The sequence below is a fragment of the Zea mays genome, chromosome 10 (assembly GCF_902167145.1).
Source record: "Zea mays cultivar B73 chromosome 10, Zm-B73-REFERENCE-NAM-5.0, whole genome shotgun sequence".
Taxonomy (NCBI): Eukaryota; Viridiplantae; Streptophyta; class Magnoliopsida; order Poales; family Poaceae; genus Zea; species Zea mays.
The window spans coordinates 136,647,279-136,670,730 of NC_050105.1; the positions used below are offsets into that span (position 1 = coordinate 136,647,279).

The 23,452-nt window shown below is 42.2% G+C and overlaps 2 protein-coding genes across 3 annotated transcripts; one reads left to right on the top strand and one right to left on the bottom strand.

Annotated features, from left to right (window-relative positions):
- The first annotated feature begins 4,856 nt into the window (after positions 1-4,856).
- LOC100193614 (glutamic dehydrogenase2) lies at positions 4,857-8,874 on the top strand. Its single transcript, NM_001138715.1, has 9 exons — positions 4,857-5,586; positions 5,678-5,791; positions 6,829-7,050; positions 7,136-7,210; positions 7,337-7,453; positions 7,640-7,890; positions 8,096-8,171; positions 8,269-8,355; positions 8,442-8,874. Exons 1-9 carry the CDS (start codon positions 5,479-5,481, stop codon positions 8,625-8,627), a joined length of 1,236 nt encoding a protein of 411 aa, NP_001132187.1. The 5' UTR covers positions 4,857-5,478; the 3' UTR covers positions 8,628-8,874.
- Positions 8,875-8,929: 55 nt separating this feature from the next.
- On the bottom strand, positions 8,930-10,972 carry LOC103641906 (histone H1). 2 transcript variants are annotated; one of them, NM_001365345.1, is made up of 3 exons: positions 10,574-10,743; positions 9,779-10,163; positions 8,971-9,712 (listed from the first exon to the last, which is right to left on the bottom strand). In NM_001365345.1, exons 1-3 carry the CDS (start codon positions 10,688-10,690, stop codon positions 9,108-9,110), a joined length of 1,107 nt encoding a protein of 368 aa, NP_001352274.1. In that variant the 5' UTR covers positions 10,691-10,743; the 3' UTR covers positions 8,971-9,107. The 2 variants fall into 2 exon arrangements, with proteins under 2 accessions (XP_008663438.1, NP_001352274.1); XM_008665216.4 differs by having other exon boundaries at positions 8,930-10,163; positions 10,574-10,972.
- Between the last annotated feature and the right edge of the window lie 12,480 nt (positions 10,973-23,452).

Genomic DNA, 23,452 nt, shown 5'->3' on the forward strand with positions numbered 1-23,452 from the left:
TTCCCATGTATGGTCTTTTATGTTTGGGATTAAAGATTAATTTTGTGGCCGAGACTGTGAATGTGAGTTTGGGTTTACTTGCTTGGGAGTGTAGAGAAGCTTGGCTTGGACTGATTCCTCTCCTAGGAGAGACTGTGAAAAAGAGGCATGTCAGGCGTTAGACGATCGAGACATCGGGAGTATTATTAGAAACTGCTCTGAAAGTGAGTAGTAAACGTATTCTCTGATCCAACCGGCCCTTATCGGCTTCGTTCCTTTCTTCCAAGGGAACCTCGACGAGCTTTTCCGAGAACGCGATCTCTGTAGAAAGATAACATACGAGGATAGCACCAATGATCTGACGGCTTGAAAGAGAGGCCAGGCGACGTCCTGAATAGTCAAAGATTCAGAGAGCATAAAATGATTAGCCTGGAGCTCTGAAAAGATATACTCCATACAGACGAACTAGCTAGTACTGCATGAAAGCATCAAGAGCGTACTGCTACAAGAAACAGCTTTGCGCGCGCAACGACGCAACATACAATACTCCAGAAAAAAAAGAGATCGGCTGTTAAAAGGTTGCAGGAACAAGGAGCAGCAGATATCGATCGATCCGCCTGATCCCGACCGTATGCAGCGCCGGCCGGCACAGGGACAATTCGTTCGCCTTGGATGCCTCGTAGCATAGCATCTGCTGGCACTATAAGGGGTTTTTGGAGAAAGAAGAGCACGCACGCACGCATATGCGTACTGCGTACATAGGCTGCCACTAATGATGGCCTCGAAAGAAAGATGAGGCGACTCTGCAATTGTTAATCCTTCTGTTCGTTGTAGGGGTTGCACGGATCGGAGATGGAATCATCTTACTAATCAAAGGTGAGGCCTAGGTTATTAGATGCTACAGGTGTGTAGGCATTCTTGATGGTCCCTATTAGCCTGCCTTTTGGAATAGGGGTACGTATACAATGCACACTATATCGTATACTATATATTGTAGCCAAATTAACTGGGCATATGGGCATGCCACTTTCACAAACAGGTCCATATGGGCATGCCACTTTCACAAACAGGTGTAGATGTAATTAAGATCAAGATGCATGTTGCATATTGTAATGTGTTGAGATTTATTTAGGCTCTAGGTCAGAGATGTTGTGGATTCTGTATTGCAATGCAGTGCTTATAAGTAGACGTGTGAGGGATATGTATGTAGAAAGTGGGCAAGAGTGGCACTTAGTTGATAGATAGATGTTCATTCTCTGTCTTTCTTTATGTGTTTTTTACTAGATGAGTTTCACTCATTTCTGAAAATCACAATAGTATTACATGATAAGGGATTTGCAGCAACTTATTTCTCTAACTAAAAGATATAGTATCGCTTAAGCAATGGAGAATAGATAAGTTACCAACAATGCCTTTACTCGACGGGGGAAAAAATCCTTCCACATTTTCCAGTGACCCATTTGTTCGGGCCTTTCCGTTATTTCTATGTCATATATATAGATTGGAAGGGTTGAAAAAATTAGAAGACATTTTGACTTGCTATGGATTTAAACATCTAATCCCCCTCCAATCTATATTGATTGAGATAAAAAACGAACAGCTTCTCGGGTTGAAAACACCTGTTGTCATTTGTCAACTGGGAACGATTATATATGTTCTTGCATAAGGAAAAAATGCTCACAGAAGAAAACCCGAATTGTTGTAGCACAATAAAAATAGTCTGAGACGGCGACCTCGCTGTTGCCAGTCGCATAGACAGGGAAATATTTCCGGACCATGAGCTCATCACCAGCCAATTCTGGTCTGGGCTGGTTTTAATTCAATTTTTACTATTTTGGGTTGAAACCAAAACTTGAGACCAGATTAACATAAGTGCGTTCCTATGCCTTGGCCCATGAGCCTGATAGGCCCGGCTCTGGGGTACGGCGAGGGGAGGTGTCCGCTTCAGGCCTCCGACGGCAAAGGGCCCTAGCGGCTATGTGCTGTCGATACGTGTATTGGACTGGACCTAGAGCTTTAAGCAGACAGCTTTTGTCTTGGGCTAGCCCAAAAGTACATGAGCAAATAGTTAGTAGAACGCTGAAGATTTTCTAAAAAAAAGGTACGTAGAACGCTGATGCTTTGCTAAAAAACAGAAGTAGAAAGCTTATGCAGTCTTCGAATCTTGCACGCACTCACATCCTCTTCATAATTCTGAACCCAACGGCCATCGCTGAATGGCTAGATTCTCTTACTATGATAAATGGATGATCAACTTCTCATAAATGAGTGCTAAAGTTCAACAAGCGTTTTATTATTAGATCGCTGATCAAGTTTACATAAATTAATACTCAAGTTTCAAGTGTTTATTATTAGACCGCTGATCGCCTTTGCGTAAATGAATGTTGAATGGAACCTTGAGGTGATTTAATATGTAACTCCTGTTGCAATGTAAAGTGTACATCCATTTTATTCCTGGAACACATTAATTTCAATTGAAATTGTGCATGGAATACGTTTACTCACTTTGAGATCAGTTTCTACTCCCAATATCTCAATCCCCATCTAGTAAAACAAATGCAATCCGACTTCGTCCCTCCTAGCTAGAGGGAAGCAGGAAGAGAGGGTAAGAACGGCTCAGGTCCCGAGTGAGGTTGTTATTTTTTTTATTTAACTGAATTGGTTAGTAGTTAGTACTCCTCCGGTCCTATGTGGAAGCGAATTTTAGGCCACAAACAGGGGCGACGCCAGTAGTACTTGTCTGGTGCACGGGCACCAGGGTGTATCAAGAATTTCTTTGTAAATTGAGTAATATTTATTATATATCACAAGAAAATTTACAAGTTCCTTGAGTAGTGTACCACCTTTATTTTTGTGCTAGCTTCGCCTCTGCCCACAGGCAGGTCGAGTTTTCGGTGAGTTGGACTGAAAGAACAACCCCCTTTCATCATTTCAGATGTTGAAACTTGGAAGCCAAGAGGGGAAGCAGACAGCAGTGTATTTAATCTCACGCTCTGTTGATTGCGCTTTGAGTCTTGCAGTCCACAAATCTGCCTATCCCTTTGGTGGTCTGGGTACACGTGAGATGTGATTGCTGCAGTCGACCAGCTGGTTCTTAGATACACCCTCTACAGAGAAAGCTACTGTCTGTATGCTAAGCCATGCTACTTGTATATGTAGGCACTAGAAGATGGGGTCAATGGTATAAGTCTCTCTCTATTTGCTCCTCCTTCAGTTTCATCTGGGCCAGCACCTTTCCTCGATTTGCTCGAGGCACGCACAGCTGCTCCTTGCCACCAAAAGGCTGGAGTGTCAGTTGTTCTGTTCAGGCCGTCAGCAATGCAAGACCTGGTGCAAACAAACACAGTCGCCTCTTTCAGCTCACGGATGTTAAGCGTTGGCGTTGCTGCTTGAACAACAGACTAGAAGTACAGAAAAATCCAACCATAACTGGCAGTGGGAAAGTATTCTTTTGCAATTCTTTCAAACTTTACCTTGGCTGTTGACCAACAATCTGTAGCATTTATTTGTTAGCAGCACAGCGCCCTCAGCGTTTCCTTATGGTGGGGAGCTGGGGAATAATGTAGTTTCTAGACAGCCTTTTACTCTTGCATGACTGTACCTGATCTTCGACAGGGCGACATCACTCACTCTCTACCTGCCAAATTTAACACGGGAATTCCCTTGAGATTGGTGGTGTTCCGATTCGGATGGGTCAACCTTGACGCAAAGGCTAGCTGTTGGCTCTTGACGCAAAGGCTAGCTGTTAGTACTAAAAGAATTCTCTTAAAGCCGACGTGTAGGTCGTGTGCGATACGGTGGACCTGATTTGGGTTCGTGCGTGGGCACACACGCCTTGCGATGAACTGGCGAGTAGTGGCGATGACTTGAGTAGAATAGGATTATCCTTCCACCCATTGACACGAGGGCTTGGCTGAGAGAATTCGAGATGAGGATGTGAGCAGCACTAGATGACGCCGACGCGGCGAGGCGGACGCGCTTATCCGAGTCAGCGCGGACGCGGCGGCCGGCCGGTGCGATACGCCGCTCCTGAGTCCTAGCGGGTAGCGGATGTACGGATCTGACCCATCTTTTTTAATGGATACCATCCGTTATGTTATGTGCCAATGGCAAATGGCATGGCGAGACGCCAGTACGCTGTACGCCACCGGCCACCGCCCACCGGGCTCCTCCCATGCCCAAGGGCCAAGCGCAACCGTGAAGCATTTGGGCAGCCGTTTTCCTGGGGAGGCGCCTCCGTGAACGAGGAAGTTGTTGCCTGCCTCAGCCCTCAGATCAGATGCCACTACGGCACAGCGCCGAGTGCGCTCCTTCGCCTTTATGGCGGTCGGCGCCAACGCCAACGATCATCCGGACGTCTGGCAATCAAGATGCCTACGTACCTCAAGCGTCCGCAAGGAGTACGGTTGAAACAGAGCCTGAAAAGACAACGTGGATATGACAGGACGATGCAAAGCTCAGGTTTGGACATTACCTGCCTTGTCAGGGCGATGCTTGGCTGCACGGGCAAAGGCTGCAGAGAATCCAGCGACGCAACGACGACAAGAAATAAAAATAAAAGCACTCACACTTGACGTTTTCAGTTCTGTTCGGTGAGATCACCCGAACGAAAAAGAGCACCAAAAAGTTCGAACACGGCATTCGACACGCACAGACGCACCGGCAGCCAGCCGGTCCGGCCCGGCCCGGCCCAGCCCTGAAATAATATCTTCACTGTCAAACGGGACCCACACGCAAAAGGCGATTTTTTTTTTGGTAAGTGGACGGAAAAGGAGGCAGGAGAGACAAGCCAGCCATGGGATGGGCGGGCGACTCGGCGCGTAGGAGGAAGAACTCTCCCTCGGCGCGGTGGCGGCCTCTCCCACAACTTTTCCTAATTGAATTCGATCTCCCTTCCCTATCCGGCATCAGCGCGCACCACCACTAGCGAATCCCGTTTGGTCATCAAGAAGACGTACGGCTGTCTCCAATCGAAGTTCCAGTCCCACTCCAACATCGGAGAGAGAGCACATGTCAGTCTGACTTGCGAACTCCTTCCCTCTCCTCCTTCCCCCAGGTCAGGAGTCCCAGATCGTGAAGCCAGCTATTTTACTCTACTCCCCCCTCACCACGAGTCGGAATTCAGCCCCGCGCCGCGCGTCGATCTTATCCTCCAGTCTGATTCCAGCTCCGCCCCCGCCTCCACCTCCCCTCTCTCTCGATCCCTCGCTATTAATACATCCCGGCGGTTCACTCCCGATCTCCATCCCTCCCGGCCGGGCCTGCCTCCTCGATCCTCGGACGAAACGCGCCGCCTTCTTTCTTCGTCCCAGCCTCGCCTCCTGCCCTTTTTAGGTCGCCCGGATCTCGCTCTCGTCGTCGTCGTCGCGCGCGCGCGCGCGCTTCTTGTTTCTGTCGGCGCCGCCGCGGTGCTGGGAAGGCGGCTCCTTTTCGCGGCCACAACCCACAACACGTCCTCGTGATCCTAGTACCTTCTTCTTGGAAAAAGTTGCCGCCGCGATGAACGCGCTCGCCGCCACCACCCGCAACTTCCGGCGGGCATCGAAGCTGCTCGGCCTCGACTCCAAGCTCGAGCAGAGCCTGCTCATCCCGTTCCGGGAGATCAAGGTGGGGGTCCCCCCGGCGCCGTGTTGCTTGTGGCGTCTCTCTATTAATCGTTCGTGCTGGTCGAATTGTTTGCTCATGGGTTTCCCCACAGGTGGAATGCACCATCCCCAAAGACGACGGCAGCTTGGCGACGTTCGTGGGGTTCCGCGTGCAGCATGATAACGCCCGCGGGCCGATGAAAGGCGGCATCCGCTATCACAATGAGGTGAGGGATCGATTCTGTTCTGTCTATTGTGTGTGCTCTTCCAGAAATACAAATAATGCAGCAATTGTAAAGCAGGCATGTTTTGGCTGTGGTCACTTTTTCTCTTTAGCAGGGCCACTGTTTGTTTCTTTTCGAGTTGGTAAACTAAACAAGTCCCCTGTGGCTGTCTAAATCATCGCTTGTCATTTTGTAAAGCTCCCCCACTATTTCTCCCTCCTGCCATTGTGATAGAACGGGACATTAAACTTTTTTGCCGGCTCCCTCTCACATTGACCCCTCAGAAAATGAAAAAAAACATTTGCGGCTCACATCACTTTTTATGATGGCAACACGTTACATATCCCATAGAACAGCTCAATCTGTAGTCTTTTTCCCCAGCAGTTGTTGACACTGTAACGTTCTAAGCTTTCTATAAAAGTCAGGTTTACTTCTATAAAAAAAGCAACAACTTAATGTGTAGTAAAATTTTCTTCAACCAATCTTCTAATGGCCTTTTGCGAATGTCCAAAACTTTATACTTCCTTAAAGGCTAATGCTAGTTCAACCTGTGAAAACCTATCCAAAATCTGTACTGGATGTCTTGTTATGATATATCTAATTATCTATTTCCAGATTTTTTTTAACCATCTACAGTCAGCTGAATTTATACCTGCTGCTTGTTTCAACTACCTGTGTATAAGCAACTGTTGTAAATTGTGATCGGTTGTGTTTTTAATAGAAAATCCAGCGTTGCACTTTTGACAAGTTCCTTACTTTTTAAGGAACAATTGGATCTATACCATTAAAAGATCCAAACTTTAGATATATACCATGGACCCCACATGTCATTGACTCATGTGGACCCACATGTAAGTGAGATAGTAATGGTATGGATCCAAAGTGGTGATCTTTTAATGGTATGGATCCAAATTTCCTTTTTTTTGCGTGCTAGGTTTGCAAAATCTCAAAAAAATCAACTAGTTCTTGTTAACTATAATTTTCTTGTATGTTTCAGCAATCTAATAGTTAAAACATAATCTTATTGATTTGTCGGGCAGGTTGATCCAGATGAAGTAAATGCCCTTGCTCAACTCATGACATGGAAGACAGCTGTTGCTGCAGTCCCATATGGTGGAGCAAAGGGAGGGATCGGGTGCTCTCCTGGTGAACTAAGTAGAAGTGAGTTGGAGCGGTTGACACGAGTATTTACCCAGAAAATTCATGATCTTATCGGAACGCATACAGATGTCCCTGCTCCTGACATGGGGACCAATGCACAAGTAGGCCTAACATTGCTTTTGTTATTTTTTTTTGTATGCTCAGCTATCTTGTTTTTCATTTGTACCTTTTATGCAATTGTGACAGACCATGGCATGGATGCTGGATGAGTACTCGAAATTTCATGGTCACTCCCCAGCAGTCGTCACTGGGAAGCCAATAGTAAGTGAAAAAATGTGGCAGCAAGTTAAATTGGTGCCAATAAACTTTTTTACAAAGTATAATATAACAGAAAAAATGTACACAATAGTTATTATCATTTTTACTCTTTTTTGTTTGTTGTTGTAGGATCTTGGCGGATCACTGGGCAGGGATGCAGCAACAGGGCGAGGCGTAATGTATGCTACCGAGGCCCTACTCGCTGAATATGGAAAATGCATTTCTGGATCAACTTTTGTGATCCAAGTGAGTGATAGTTTATTCACATATGTCCATCGAATGTACTTTTATAAGATGATAAAAGGATAACCACATGTTCCCTATAGCAGGTTACCTACTGAAATATTAGTTTTTTTTAAAAAAACTCTATATTTGTATATTTGCTATCGTGTCAGTATGCAATATATATGGTTTAATATGTAAACCTTGCAGGGTTTTGGCAATGTTGGTTCATGGGCTGCTCGACTTATTCACGAGAAAGGTGGTAAGATTATTGCAATTGGGGATGTGACAGGTTCAATTAGAAACACGGCTGGTATAGACATACCTGCTTTGGTGAAGCATAGGAATGAAGGTCATGCGATGAAAGACTTCGATGGTGCGGAAGTTTTGGATTCAACCGAGTTGTTAGTGCATGACTGTGATGTTCTTGTCCCCTGCGCCTTAGGTGGAGTTCTTAACAAGTAAGAACCAGTGTCCTTGTCTATTGTTAGTTTCATAGCTTTCTTTGAACAATTTTCGCCCATAATATGTGTTGGTACCTATTCATGGCCTGGTAAAATATGCCAGTTTTGTTTTGTGAATAGACTGCTTTTGATTTGTTTCCTAGCTCTGTTGTAGATGTACCCCAGGATTGTTGATTTCTGGTAATTGGTTGGTTTTGCGCAGGGATAATGCACCAGACGTGAAGGCCAAATTTGTAATCGAAGCTGCTAACCATCCAACTGATCCAGAGGCAGACGAGGTAGAACCATCTATTGAACAGTAGTATCAGGAACACAACCAATTTTGCAACCTTTTTTATTATTTTTCTGAGCTTCTGCCTCTTGCATATGTTGTAGATTCTCGCCAAGAAGGGGGTAGTAGTATTACCTGATATATATGCTAATTCAGGTGGCGTGGTCGTTAGCTACTTTGAATGGGTGCAGGTAAATGCCTGTTCGTCGCTGCTTCATTGCTCGATTGGTTCCTTGCTCTAATCTGCTTTCTTGTGCCATGTTGATTGATGGTGCAGAACATTCAAGGTTTCATGTGGGATGAGGAGAAAGTTAACGATGAACTAGAAAAGTACATGAGCAGTGCTTTTCAACACATGAAAGCCATGTGCAAATCTCTGGATTGCGACCTTAGGATGGGGGCCTTCACCTTAGGAGTTAACAGGGTTGCTCGTGCCACCCTTTTGAGAGGCTGGGAGGCATGAGACCATTGACCGCGCATTACAGATTCGACAGGCGCATTCAATAATTCGTGTCCAACAACGTTGGAGGATCAGTGTATACGGTAAAATTCATCCGGCTTGGAATGAGCCCGTTGAAGGGTGTTGTGCTTGTTGATCCTGAGTTACCAATGGTTGGTTCACCAGTTTTTGGTGATGATTAGTGAAAATTTTATTCAAAACCATTTTATTGTATTTTAGAAAGCTAATTTGGCCTCGACAGAGTTACTGTACCTTTTCATTTTTAATGAAATTCTGGTCTGAGGTTTGAAGTTCCCAGATGTAAATGATTTGCAAAAAAATTGCAGAAGGGATTCAAATAAACCAGTTATCATTCACACAGTTTAAAGAAGTGCTATGACTGAGTTAAACATAAGCCGCAAAGCAACCTAATAATTCAGTAAAAGTGAACACACTAAAGTTATCATCCTGCGCATTACGTTTAACAATCGTGATAGAAATGCTTCAGGTCAGGTAGCCAAGTTTTGGAGCTACGGGTATGACGCCGCTAGTGTCTGGAGAAGGCAACGCGAGCAAAGCAATCTCTGGATCATCTGAAATCTCGTCAGCGCTAACTGGGTACAGTTTGCGAGGCCGCCCGTGCCGCTTCAGCGTCGCTGATGCTTTCCTGCCGCCCTGGTCAGCAACTGAAGCCGGAGTACGACAGCCAGCGGCAACCACCGGTGCAAACTTGGGCGATGCAGATGAGACCTTACAACCTAGCTTCTTGCCAGGTGTAAGAGCAGAGCGGCCACCAGTAGCCACCGCGACTGATTTGCGTTGCCGGCGACGTCCCTTGGGTGTAGCTGACAGATCGAGAGGCTGCCCACCATCCACAGGTCGCGTGGTTGGAGGGACCTTGGTGCATGCCTTGTCCATGGTTGGTGTGTTGGAGCTATCATCGAGGATCACCAGTGCCAGCTCACGCGGTGGCTCATGCTCCTCCCTGCTATCTTTCTTGCCTGCGACGAGTGCTTCGCCGGAGCTGTCAGCGGTCGTGGCCATCCCCTGCCTGCGAAGCCGGCGACGGCGCTTGGGCTTCAAGGATGGTGCTCGGCTTTCGTCCTTGTCTGCAGCAGCAACCGGTGACATTAGAACAGAACCCTTGGCAGCAGCGGCTAGTGTGGAAGAAGAACCTGCATGTGGTGTCATCCACTGAGCACCCGCGCCGCCATCCTTCCTGCCTTCAGGCGGTGTCGAAGGATAGCCATCCTTCGGCGGCCTGCCCCGGCCATGCTTGGCATCTACCACCAAAGACCCAACGGAAGCCGGGTTGCACGAGCCGGCCTCAGTCTGCTCCACCGGGAGCTCCTCGGCTGCGTTCTCCTCGGGGTTGCGCTCGAACCGCCCCGCAGCGTTTCGCAGGAAGAATCCCTCGGCGACGTGCTTGCCGAGGTAGTGCCGGAGGAACCTATCGTGCGCGGGGGGCACGCCAGGGTGCCTGGCGCGGATGAAGGCCGAGATGGAGTCCTCCTCCGAGCCGCCGTCCTCAGCCAGCTCGTCAATTGCCTCGCCGATCATCTGCAACCCAACAGGGCCACAATGTCAAGCATAAGTGGTAATCGGTGCCCCACGGAGAAATGGAGGCTGGTACGAAGTACGAACCCTATTGAAACGCTCTATTCTCAACAAAATAAAAGAGGGGGGAAATCCTCCATTGATGGGCGATCGGCAAGGCGGCTCTAGTGATGTGGCCTCTAAATCGGAGGTGGCTATACACAATAACTGATTTACTAGTCCGTTCGATTATGCAGAGATCAACAGAGCAAATTAATCGCGGAATAAAACTAACTAAAAACAGTGTTGCCTTAATTACAAAACCTAAAACGTTAATGTTTTTAGATCAGACGCCATAATTCGGGGGGAGCACAAGAAGAAACGGCAATGGGGTGAGTAATCGATCAGCGAATCCGCGGCGAGTACGGTATTACCCAGCAATAGGGTGGGTGATCCGGCGTGTGTTGGCGAGGCGTCCGCGCGGCCGCCGACGGCTGCCCCTTCTCATCCGTGGCCTTCCCCCGCTTCGCCGCTTGCCCCGCGTCCACCATTGCTGGGTAGGGATGCGGAATACCGGTCTCCTGCTGTTGTTCGGGTGGGAGAAGGAAAGAGGAGGGTTTAGCGTGGTGGGGGCGAGGAGAAGGGGAACTGCGGCCGGTGCCCGGTGGGCGGTAGTTCTTGGTTGTGGTTTGGGCTGGGCTCTTGCGCCCGTCTTCCCTGTCCCACTTTATATATATGGAAGTAATCAAGTATTGTGATCTTAGGGGCGAGAAAATAGAAAATAGATTTGTTTGTGGATTGACAGAGGAGATTTTATCGGGAGTGTTTTGCTTAGGATGGGAACTGAGGGAGCTGGTGGAGGAGTTTTATAGGCGAGCGGTGGTGTTCGGTTACGGAGTGGTGGTGATGGAGCAGGTGCGATGGAGGGGAAGGGGGATGGTGTTGCTAGCGGTAATAGCGGTGGGTGCGCTGCAAAGGGGGCATGGGCGGCGGTAGTGCTGCAAAGGGGGGGTGTGGGGCGGTGGTTGGAGGTGGAGCACGCATGGGTGGGCACGGGTGAGTGGTGGGGTCTATGACCCTGATGTTTATGGTCTCTGGTTCCAAGAATCTTTGCCTCTTCGTATGGTAATAATTTCTTCTGTCCTCTTTTTCTGTTTACTTTGACTCAGGGACAGTGCTTTGATTCTCACGATCGGTCCTTTTGACTGAGCGACTGGACAGGTTCCTTCTGTAGCTTATTCCATGCTTCAAGGGTAAGCTTCCCGGTATCTTCTTGGGTAAGGTACTTTTCTCTTGAGATGGGTTAAGATGAGAATGGAAGCATAAGGTGAGGATTAGCTCTAATTTGTTATCTATATTTTTAGAGAAAACCCTTTTTAAAAAAAGGAAATAAAACACACAAGCTCAGCAATGATAAGCACAAACAAATCAAATATTTTGAATAAGGGAAGAATAGAGTTTTCAATATTACGAACTACTTGGATTCGTGGGCTAAGCATAACTACTATTGCTCGGCTCCTGAACTGAGAACTATGCTAAATGTGACTTATGAGCACTAACATTAAAGCATCACATATGCACTCAAAAGGGGAGAAAACATCAAGCAAAATTCATTTTGAAATGCCCTAGGGGGCCACACAATTAGAGTTTTTAAAAACACGAGACTACACGGTTACCTCTCATACATGCAGGGCTCTAGCCAAAGTGAAGAAAAACTTCACTACCCAATGCATGCAGAGGACTGGGCATAACTAACTTCAGACCGGGCAACTTCTCTTCTAGCGAGGCTGGCACACTACTTCAATTTGAGACATCTTCTGGATGGGTTAAGAGGGAGCTAAGGTTGATGACTTCTTCTGGCGGCGACTGAGATGGCAGGACGGGGTTGAACTCTTCTTCAAGCGAGACTGGCTCTTGTAGCTCCTCAAAGGGCGACGGTGCTGGTGGGGTGCTTGTAGCTTCTTCCTTGACCTCAAGGGAGGGTGCTGGAATCTTCTTCATGGTGAGGGGCTCAAACAACTCCGGCGGGGAATCTTGGGAGGACTCGAGGTGCTCTTGCTTATCCATAGCCTGAGGGGAGACTAGCATTCCTTCCAAGACTATGGTTCCTTCCAGGAGTTCTCAAGCCTTCTTCTCTCCTCTGATAGAGATCGGGTGACCTTCAAGAATCTCGAGATCTTTAGCTCTCATGGGTTGAACTGAGTTGGATGGAGCGGGCTCTTGGATCCACAGGGCTCTACGTTGGTTGCGGGTTACCAAGTAGGCCTCCATCAACTTCTGGACATGCTCATCCTTGGCTTGCTTCAGGGCTTCAACAGCAATGACTTCATGACTTTCCAAGGCAGTTGCACGGGCTTGAGCTGTGGTGAGATCCACATGGAGCTTACGGTTGCGCTTCTCTGCATCTTCTGCTCAGGCAATCATCTGACGGTGGTGCCGAGCCAAGAAATCATACTGTGCATCTAAGGTGAGCAGGTATGCAGTGAGGTACACAACTGTGGGGTCGTCCTCAAGCAGCTGCTGCCCTTCCAATGCACTCATCCTGGCCATCCAAACTGGACGGTCTCTCTGAAAGGGTGGAAAGAATCTGAGCGGGGTGTCGACCACTTCTTCTTCGTAGATTTGACACAGGGCCCTCAATGCCTTGCGAGCGACGACTTGGCAGGTGTCTTTGAATCTGTGACCCGAAGCAGAGACACTCCATTCCGCATGGTGCGGACTGGATCCAATGTATACAGTCACGACACACTTCTCTATTCCAAGCTCGACAAATTCACTGAAAGTGCATTCATCCATTTTGTGAGTTTTGGTGATTTGGATAACAACACATTTAAAGGTCTAACAAGTTTGCTAAGTGTTGAACAGGGAATTCAGTATGATGAACATACTTGAATAGTGTATAATGATCAGTGAACAAGGTTCAACACAAGGTCAAATAACCAGTGAGACAATGCAAATGGATATAATATGGTCTCTATATTGGTTTGAATATATGGACAAGTCCTGAGAAATCACTATGCATAAATATGATCATAATAGAGGTTGAAGTGATTAAGAGGATTGGTCAAGCCAAAGTGAATAAGATATGAGGAATCGTGAATTGGCTTGACCATATTACTATTAGTCCATATATAAATATATGAGAATCAAACTAGAGCTTGATTGATCTTAGCAGTTATATCTAAATGACATTCAAGCAAGGTTCACAATATTGAAGAAATGATTCTCTCAATGATTGCTCAATAGGGTGTGACTCAAGAATGGCTTGATAGGGTGAAGATAGCAAGGAAAGGGCTTCGAGGAACTAAGCGAAGGTGAAGGCCAAGCGACGGCTTGTAGACCGAGGTACCATGGCTAAGGTGAAGAAGAGAGTACTTGCACTAAGTCGATGAACTAATCAGCTATGAAGAGTTACAACATGTTGATGCATCAGTAAGGTGACTTGAAGCCATGATTTGAACTCATATATGGTGAAATGGCACAAGTCATAGGCTCGATTTGTGTTTGCTTCAAAAGGTGAGACAAAGATGTTTGTGATCCTTATGAAGCAACACCATGGAGAAATCACACTTGAGACACCAATGACTCAAGGAGTTTACTTAATTATATTTTATTTAACCTGAGTATAGGAATCGTCGTACTATCAAGGGGGATCCATAAAGAAGGTTGGTGTTGGTACTAAAGCTCAAAATCCTTGATCTAAAACTTCCATTTTTCCCTGGTTTCACTTCGGTTTTCTCAAAATCTGTGCAACAGTTCAAAAACCGGTTCAACCGGACCTAAAACCGGTTCAACCGGTTTCTGCACTGTTCCGCTCTGTCACTGCCAGTCTGCCAGTCAGTCCTGTCAGAAAAAGTCGTGTGCAGATTTTGGGAAAACCGGTTCAACCGGATTTGAGCCCGGCTCAACCGGTTTTGGGTCCGGTCAACTCTCCGGCTGAGTAGGTCAGTGAACCGAGTTCTTCCTGGTGGAAACCGGTTCAACCGGTTTACAAACCGGTTCAACCGGTTTTTGGCCAACTTTCCCCAACGGCCACCTGCTTTTGTGGGCACCTTTATATACACCTCCCACACTCTTCCCCACAGGAGAGCACGCACAAAACTCCATTTCTAACCTGAGAAACACCTCCCACTCTCTCACACACACCTCTTGCCTCTCCCATTTCAAATCTTTGGAGAGAAATCTTTGAGTGAGTTTGAGAGCTGCGGTTTTTGTGCTTCATCTCCAAATCTCTCTTGCTCTTCTTGATTCGAGCTTTGGTACTACATCGAGTTCTTTGTGGATTCATTACTCTTGGAGCTTCTAGCTCCTAGACGACTAGGTGTCTCTTGTGAGTCTCCAAATCTTGTGGAAGACCACAAGAAAGTTTGTATTACCCGCTCGTTTTGAGCAAAGATTATTGTGTGGGCTTGACCTTTGTGGTCGGCAAAGGGAGGATTAGGGTTGAAAGAGACCCGACTCTTGGTGGGCGCCTCAACGAGGAAGTAGGGCACCTTGGTGGTGTGACCGAACCTCGGGATAAATCTTGTGTCTCTTGTGCTCTTGCTCATTATGTTTGTTTGTGTTCTTCGTTCTCTCACCATTCTGTGAAAGATTTGTTTATATCTTTTTGGTGTGTGGATTTTGAGAAGTGCCCTTCTTAGATCTACTACTTTGAACCCTGTGGATCATTTAGAACATCTCATTTCCAAAGTTAACTGGGTGAATTTCGAGATCAATTTAGTTTTACCCAGTTTGCTTCTAGTTTTTGTTGAAAAAGTTTTAACTTGCCTATTCACCCCCCTCTAGGCAACTTTCAATTGGTATCAGAGCCTAATCCTCGTTCTAACGCTTAACCGCGTGAGGAAAAGATCATGTCGGGGGGACTAAGAAACGAAAGTGCTTCTAAGCTTGAAAAAGTTGAGGTTGCCTCGACTTTATCTTTTGGTGCAGATGTTGATCCTAGGGCAATAGACCTTGCCATGAGAATCGCCGAAAGGATGTTCCTCAAAATGAAGGAAGATGAGGTGAAGAACAGTATTGAAGAACAAGAAAATGATCGATGGAGACCAAACGACGAATCCACCTCTTCACAAGGTTCGTCTTTCAAATCCACTTCTCATATGTGCTTTGTTGCTAATGAGAGTGACAGTGAAAGCGAAAGTGAGGATGAGGAGGAGCATGAAAGTGATAGTGAAGATGAGGATGATCTTCAAAAATTCTTCGCTCAACTAAGCAAGAAGAACCGGATGAGCTTGCTCAAACTCATGAAAAGAGCGGAAGAACAAAAAGAAATGCTTCATAAGCAAGAAGACTTCCTCATCAGAAAAATTGAAGACTTAGAGAAGTTGACAAGAGAGCATGAGAAGCTAAAGTGCTCTCATAATGATTTGGTCCAAAGGTATGAAGACATTTCAATTGAGCAAATTAAAGCTGTTAATCATTCATCATATATTGCTCAATTAGAAAATAAAAATGCTATGTTCAAGAACACGATAGAAAGGCTAAATATTGAAAATCTAGCTTTGCAAGAAAAACATGATATGCTTGTGTGCTCTCATAATAAATTTATGGATTCACATATCATGTTAGAAATGGCTCATGAGGTTGTGTTAACTAATTTGAAATCATACCAACCTCACATATGCACATGTACTCAAGTAGAAACTATATTATCATGTGCTAACAAATGTTGCTCTCAAGAAAGCCAATCTTCCATTGAGCTAGAAATTTCAGGAATTAGTGATATTTCTATGACACAAGAAAATAAAGATCTCAAGGAAGAAGTTGGAAGGCTAAGAAGGAGCTTAACTCTTTTGAAGGGGAAGTGTCATGCTCAACATTCTCAATATAACCGTGATAATATGGTGAAAAAGCTTGAAAAGGGGACAACCGTAGCATGCACAAAACCCCTTCAAAAGAATACCAAGCTTTCCAAGAAGGGCATGAGCAAAATTCATGGTAAGAAAATTAATGCTCATACTATTTGCTCTAACAATGTACCTATGTGCTTCAACAAAGAAAGATCAAAGAGAAATGATAGAAGGTGCTATGGATGTAAGGAGAAGGGCCATGAAATTGATTCATGCCCCCACATGAAGAATCAAGACCTTGCACGATCAAGAAAGATGACCATCAAAAAGGATGAAAGCAAAAGACAAATGCATTGCAAGGACAAGCATCGCATTTGCTACAATTACCGTGAAAAAGGTCATCTATTCAAGGTTTGTCCAAAGGGTAAAACTCCTAAGCCTAACTTGTCAACACATTCAAATATGCTTAGGAGACCCAAATTTGACTCTTGTGCTAGAAAGGTGATGAGTTCACCACATTCTAGGACCAAGGCTATTTGGGTACCTAAGTCCTTATTGGCTAACCTTGATGGACCCATCCAAAAATGGGTACCAAAATGTACTTAACAAGTTTTGCAGGTACCCAGAGATGATATGAAGCTTTGGGTGCTTGAGCGGTTTAACTCAATTCTTATCTCAAGCTATCAATCTTACATTGTCTATCCTTTAAGATTGACCCAAAGATGAATTGAGGTGTTATATCACTAACTTCATATTCATCTCTAGCAAGAACTTGTGTTGTAGGGAATAAGGATTAACCTTTGTGGGAATCAAGCAAAAGGCCTACAACCAAGTGATATCCAAAGGATGGTAACAATTAATTCTTAAGTGCACATTGCTTTTAATTGGTATATTCCTTTGTGTCTTTTGTAGCCACATAGAAAAAAATGAAGCACTTAAGAATGAACTTAAAAGATTTTACCTTGCTTTGGAAAGGATCTAATTATATGGTAGATTACAAGTTCATATTTTTATATTGTGACAATCTACATGATTTAAATTGATTGTATGTATCTTGTGGCATATTTCCAATTTATTATCGTATTATTGCCATGACCTAGACATAACGAGAATTATCCCATGTTCTTAAATGAATAGAGTGCTAAGTAAGAAATTCAAATTCTTAAAGCACTTACCAAAAGGGAATTCTCTATATGACTAGAGTTGTGAGACTAATGTTTTTATCTAAGTGATTTATGTAGTTTCACAACATGAGAATGTGTTTCCCAAATGGAGTGTGCCATTCAACATTCAAAGAAGATTGAACCAATACTATGTGAAGTATTCATTCTTATTTAAATTGGTTTTGAGTCTTCTACATTAATCGCTCACCATGCTATGAATTAAACTTGCCATTTAAAACTTAATTAAATAATCACACTACTTTCATCTTTTTTACAATTGATGTTATGCATGATGCTTGTAAGGGTAATTTAGTTCATATCATAAGGTTTCCTTGTTTTAGTAACCTTCCTATCATTCATATACTAGAGGTTGCTAAATAGGAAACTATTGCTTGTGTTACTAATACAATCTCTTTTAAGATATTTCGTGGAAATTCATAAGTAGAGATTGTGCTCTTTCAATTGATAAAATCACAAGCTTTAAAGGTTAATCTTCACCTAAAAGAAAGATTAGGAATGCTCAAGGCAAAGGTATGGAACAAATTGCTTCAATTGGTAGTTGATCAATAGTAGTTCCTTCCAAGTGGCATTCTTTCAATTGGTAATAATCTATTTTATGGAAAGAAATGTCAATATGAAGGTTAAATTCCTTTTGGCTTAAATTTGTAAATTGGTGCATATTATTAATTCACTCATCCATGTGCATTAATTTAAAAGGAATTTAATTTATGCCTTTATGCCTCATAAATGATGATTTGTTTGCCATTCATATATAGATATCATCATTCATTAAATACTTCCTTGTACTACTAATACCTCTTTTCAAAGTGTTTTATCAACTAGTTTTAAAAGGAAAAGAGATAACAAAGAAGGAAGTCTCCACAAATGATGAAAAGAAGAATACTAAGGTGACACCACCACAGATAGTAAGATCTGTCAAATTGGTATAAAAATGGTACATTCTATATGGTGGTAAGTACTCTTAGGCATAAGTTAATTCATTGCAAATTTGTCATGCCTTGACCATGATGTGTAATATACTCCTCATGAGACTCTTAACTGAATTGAAAGTGCATGTGGCAAGTCATTCAAATACTTGATGCACATATCTAGTGGGAGAACATTATATATCTTGTGTCATAGAGAATAAGTTTCACTTGAGTAAGCTATACTAAGACAATCCAAAATGGTAAATTTGTATCTCATTCATATGGATTGTAATTTTTGTTTTCTAAATAGCTACTCTTGATGCAGTTTAAAATTCCCTTATCGTTAATTCTAAAAGTGCATAATAATCTTTTTGTTGATATTCATCACATATATATGCACTAATATGGATATGATTTTTAAACTGTAAAAGGTACAATTAGTGATCCATACTCTCTAAATTTTGGAAAGCCATATTTCGATATCTTAGAAATATACTTCAATCGATATCCATATGCTTCACATTGAATTGGATCACTAAGTTGTAAATTCCATGCATAACTTGTGTTCATGATATGAATGCTTGTGCGACTAACCTTGATAAGCTAGGTGCACCCAAGGTCAAGCTAGGTTCATCATCAAGAAGGCAACACAACGATGTATTAAGAAAAAGGAGAAAAGGCTCCTATTCTTAACTCTAGTTTTCATCTATGTGATTAAATATTAACTTGAAACCATGTAAGATGGTTGTCAAGTATATGTGGTTGCCTGCACAAAGAGAAAGGCCACAATAAGGATTGTGTGGGTACTCAAGGCTCTTACTACTAATCTCAAAGGACCCAATTCAAATTGGGTACCAAGATATGAAGCTTAAACTTGTTTTGCAGGATCACTCCTTCAATGGATCAAGTTGGGTGCTCGATAATGAATGTATAAATCATCTTTGGAGATAGTAGCTAGGGTGGTAACAACTGAATCTCAAGTGCATATTATTTTCAAATCTTATCTTTTTGTGACTTGTGTAGCCACTAAGGGAAAAGAAGCACTTGAGGATATACATCAGTTGTTGATTATGAAATAAAGGTCTAATTGGAAGTTGAATGAATATTATCATATGGTGAACAATCCAAAATTATGTGACGTATTCTCTATCTAGTTAATTTGGATTTGATTCTTCTATATTAGACACTCACCATAATATGGATTAAGTCATCCCTTTAGACTTCATTGAATAACCATGCATATTATCCATGTCATTCAAAATATATTGTGCATGAGGGATCAAGGGAAATTTAGTCCATATTATGAGGTTTCTCTATTTTAGCAACTCGTTTGCCTTTCACATATAAAGGGTTGCTAAATAAGAAACTAGTGCTTGTGCTACTAATGCCATCTCTTGTGTTGAGTTTATCCATAGAAAATCTATGTTAAGAGATGGTGCTTGTTTTAAATTGGATAAATCACAAGCTTAAAGGATACTATTCAACTAAAGTAAGATGAAGTTGATAAGAGACCAAGGTATGAAAACTTCCTCTCCTTCAGTTGTTTTAGTATTCTATCCTTAGTGGGATGTACCATAGTATAGGTTAAATTCATTGCATTATAAAATGTTCAATAGTGCATATAACTTTGACATCAACTATATGTGTGCACTAATTTAAAGGAATTTAGTCTATCCTTTTGGGTTTCAAGAATGATGGTTCATTTTAATCCACATATAAGGATCATCATTTGTGAAACCTTCCCATGTGTTTTTAATGCTCTCTTTTCTAAGTGTTTGAACAAGGTCCTTCCAAGTGCTTTCAAGATGGATTCAAAATCTACGGATATAAGAGTCTTGGTTATTTCAATCATTGAGTTTCAATGGGTCTAATATCATGTATGATTGAACCATGCCAAGATGAATGAAGTTCAAGATTGCCTGGTTGGATGAAATCATAAAGAGAAAAGAAATCATAGTGATTCAAGAAGGGAGTTACACTTTTTGTCAACCAAATAATGAAGATGCAATGACATATTTATATGATATCCTTCATTATGAGGTTTGAGGTTCATATTAGCATGCTTTACCCTTCAAGATTTCAATTGATATACTTTTAGTTCTTAAACTTTTAATTGGTATAATTTTCATCATCTATGTAAAGCATGTTATGTTAAACCAAGATATAGTGCAAACATCTCCTTTAACCTCGTATTGTTGATGTGCATAAGTGTACTTTGTGTACTCTTGAATGCACAAATTGATGGAGAGTTTAGCCTATATCTTGTGAGACTAACGATTTCTTTCAAGTTCATGTTGTGTAGTCTCACACCTTGGTGAAAGAAGAACATCAAATGAGGATGAGTGGTTCCAAGGAAATGATCAAATAATTACCACATGTCACCCCATGGATTAGTTCTATTGGGGAACGATATGTGTTCTCTAGCATAAATTCAATTGTTTCAAATATATTATGCCTTGACCAAGATATATGATGAACTCCTCTAAGAATCTTAATTGAATCAAGTGCATGTTACAAGTAATTCAAGTACTTGATGCATACATTTAGGGGGAGCTCATTCTATATCTTGTGTCCTTAAAGACTAACATTTTCTTTTAGTGAATTTGTGTAGTTCTTTGAAGAGAATGAGTTTCTCTTGATCGTTTAAAGAGGATAAGTTTCTCTTTAAAATGTCAAGACTATCAAAAGCTAAGATAGAAATTCATGATTATAATGAAGACCATATGGCATGGAACAAAGGTGTGTCACTCCATGAACTATTGTATTACATTTGTGTATTTAGGCTCTTACAAGTTAGTGTATGCATGTATATGCAATATCTTAAGTCACATCATAAGGTTGCACTTGAATCTTGGCTTAAAATATTGCATATCATGTCTATTAGTATACCTTTTGATTATGAGTAATTCCTTAAATTGGTGCAATTTCATATTTTTCATACTTTATTTGTACCAAGGTTCAAATTGTAGAACTTAATCCCCTGGCCTCACAAGTCCAAGTGCATAAGCTAAACAAGTATTCATCACTTGTATGCACACATTTTGGGGGAGAATGGTCTATAATTTGAATCTTCGAGACTAACTTCATTTTCAAGTCTATTATGTATGTAGTCTCAAATTAGAAAGGAATCTTCGGGCAAAGACAATCACTTCCACTACAAATTTTGATGGGTATCAAAAAAAAAATTCTTTGCTCCAATAAATGTATCTTTTATACATTTCATAAGAGAATGAGTTTCTCTTGTATATGCTACTCCAAAATCATCTAAAACTGGTAAACATGTATCATATTCTTTTAGATTGCAAATGTCTAAAGTAGCATAGCTTATAAATTCTCCTGTCTAGAACTTAATTGATTAAATAGTGCACATGTTTCTTATGTTGCATGATTATGTTCAATTGATACTCCTTTTATGCCAATGGTACTTTAAGTTGCAAATAAGTACTCTCAACAGATATCAATTGAATTCATATATATGTGTGCACTAAAACTTGAGGAGAACTTAGTGTAATATGCTATTAGTGATATGCTTATCTATCAAATTGTATCAATTGGTGTTTTTCAATTGATATTTTTCATACATGATCACTAGTTGTATAATCCATACTTGTGCAATTTTCATGCTGCCTCTTGTTTTGATAAGAAAATGCTAGGTGACATCTAGACTCCAGGTATCAAGATTTATCTATCAATTAGTATGACAATATTCATTTGATATCTTGGACCTATGTCACAATTATGCCAACAAGGGATTGCAAAATGAACTCTAAATACAACACAAGTGTGGAACACCCCTTGAAAAGGTAAAATGCAAAGGTACATCACTTTATGTCACTTCTCCATTACCTTTGTGCCATCTAAGGACCCTTTTCATGATAGTGTGTTCAAATCTTGATTAATCATAATTTCTGCCCTTTAAACTCTTTATATCTTTTTTTTGGAGATTTATGACAAAGGGGGAGAAATTGTGCATTACAGCTTACCTTTAGTCTTATGTAACTAAGTGTAGACTTTAAAAAGGGGAGAAATAATTAAAAAAAGGAAGTCATAAGAAAAACATAAGATGTAGAAAGTTGATTAGTGCATACTATGTCATGAGCATCACGTTTATTTTATGACGCACTGCATCCTATGAATAGTATGATATAAGTTGTCTCCATACTTTGACCCAAATATGTGCTTTTGGCATTTGAGTACAAAATTGGTATTTTCTGAAATGCACATATTTAGGGGGAGGAAACTATATCATAGGATTCAAAATCTTATTTATCAAATCTTATGTAAGCTTTAAATGTGTTGTCATCAATCACCAAAAAGGGGGAGATTGAAAGTGCATTCATCCATTTTGTGAGTTTTGGTGATTTGGATAACAACACATTTAAAGGTCTAACAAGTTTGCTAAGTGTTGAACAGGGAATTCAGTATGATGAACATACTTGAATAGTGTATAATGATCAGTGAACAAGGTTCAACACAAGGTCAAATAACCAGTGAGACAATGCAAATGGATATAATATGGTCTCTATATTGGTTTGAATATATGGACAAGTCCTGAGAAATCACTATGCATAAATATGATCATAATAGAGGTTGAAGTGATTAAGAGGATTGGTCAAGCCAAAGTGAATAAGATATGAGGAATCGTGAATTGGCTTGACCATATTACTATTAGTCCATATATAAATATATGAGAATCAAACTAGAGCTTGATTGATCTTAGCAGTTATATCTAAATGACATTCAAGCAAGGTTCACAATATTGAAGAAATGATTCTCTCAATGATTGCTCAATAGGGTGTGACTCAAGAATGGCTTGATAGGGTGAAGATAGCAAGGAAAGGGCTTCGAGGAACTAAGCGAAGGTGAAGGCCAAGCGACGGCTTGTAGACCGAGGTACCATGGCTAAGGTGAAGAAGAGAGTACTTGCACTAAGTCGATGAACTAATCAGCTATGAAGAGTTACAACATGTTGATGCATCAGTAAGGTGACTTGAAGCCATGATTTGAACTCATATATGGTGAAATGGCACAAGTCATAGGCTCGATTTGTGTTTGCTTCAAAAGGTGAGACAAAGATGTTTGTGATCCTTATGAAGCAACACCATGGAGAAATCACACTTGAGACACCAATGACTCAAGGAGTTTACTTAATTATATTTTATTTAACCTGAGTATAGGAATCGTCGTACTATCAAGGGGGATCCATAAAGAAGGTTGGTGTTGGTACTAAAGCTCAAAATCCTTGATCTAAAACTTCCATTTTTCCCTGGTTTCACTTCGGTTTTCTCAAAATCTGTGCAACAGTTCAAAAACCGGTTCAACCGGACCTAAAACCGGTTCAACCGGTTTCTGCACTGTTCCGCTCTATCACTGCCAGTCTGCCAGTCAGTCCTGTCAGAAAAAGTCGTGTGCAGATTTTGGGAAAACCG

Bases quoted from the DNA above. Each gene is read 5' to 3' on its own strand.
- LOC100193614 (NM_001138715.1), top strand. From the start codon at position 5,479: ATGAACGCGCTCGCCGCCACCACCCGCAACTTCCGGCGGGCATCGAAG. The intron at 5,587-5,677 runs GTGGGGGTCCCC...GTTTCCCCACAG, and splicing joins TCCCGTTCCGGGAGATCAAG to GTGGAATGCACCATCCCCAA. The intron at 7,891-8,095 runs GTAAGAACCAGT...GGTTTTGCGCAG, and splicing joins TTAGGTGGAGTTCTTAACAA to GGATAATGCACCAGACGTGA.
- LOC103641906 (XM_008665216.4), bottom strand. From the start codon at position 10,690: ATGGTGGACGCGGGGCAAGCGGCGAAGCGGGGGAAGGCCACGGATGAG. The intron at 10,164-10,573 runs GTAATACCGTAC...GTTGGGTTGCAG, and splicing joins ATCACCCACCCTATTGCTGG to ATGATCGGCGAGGCAATTGA.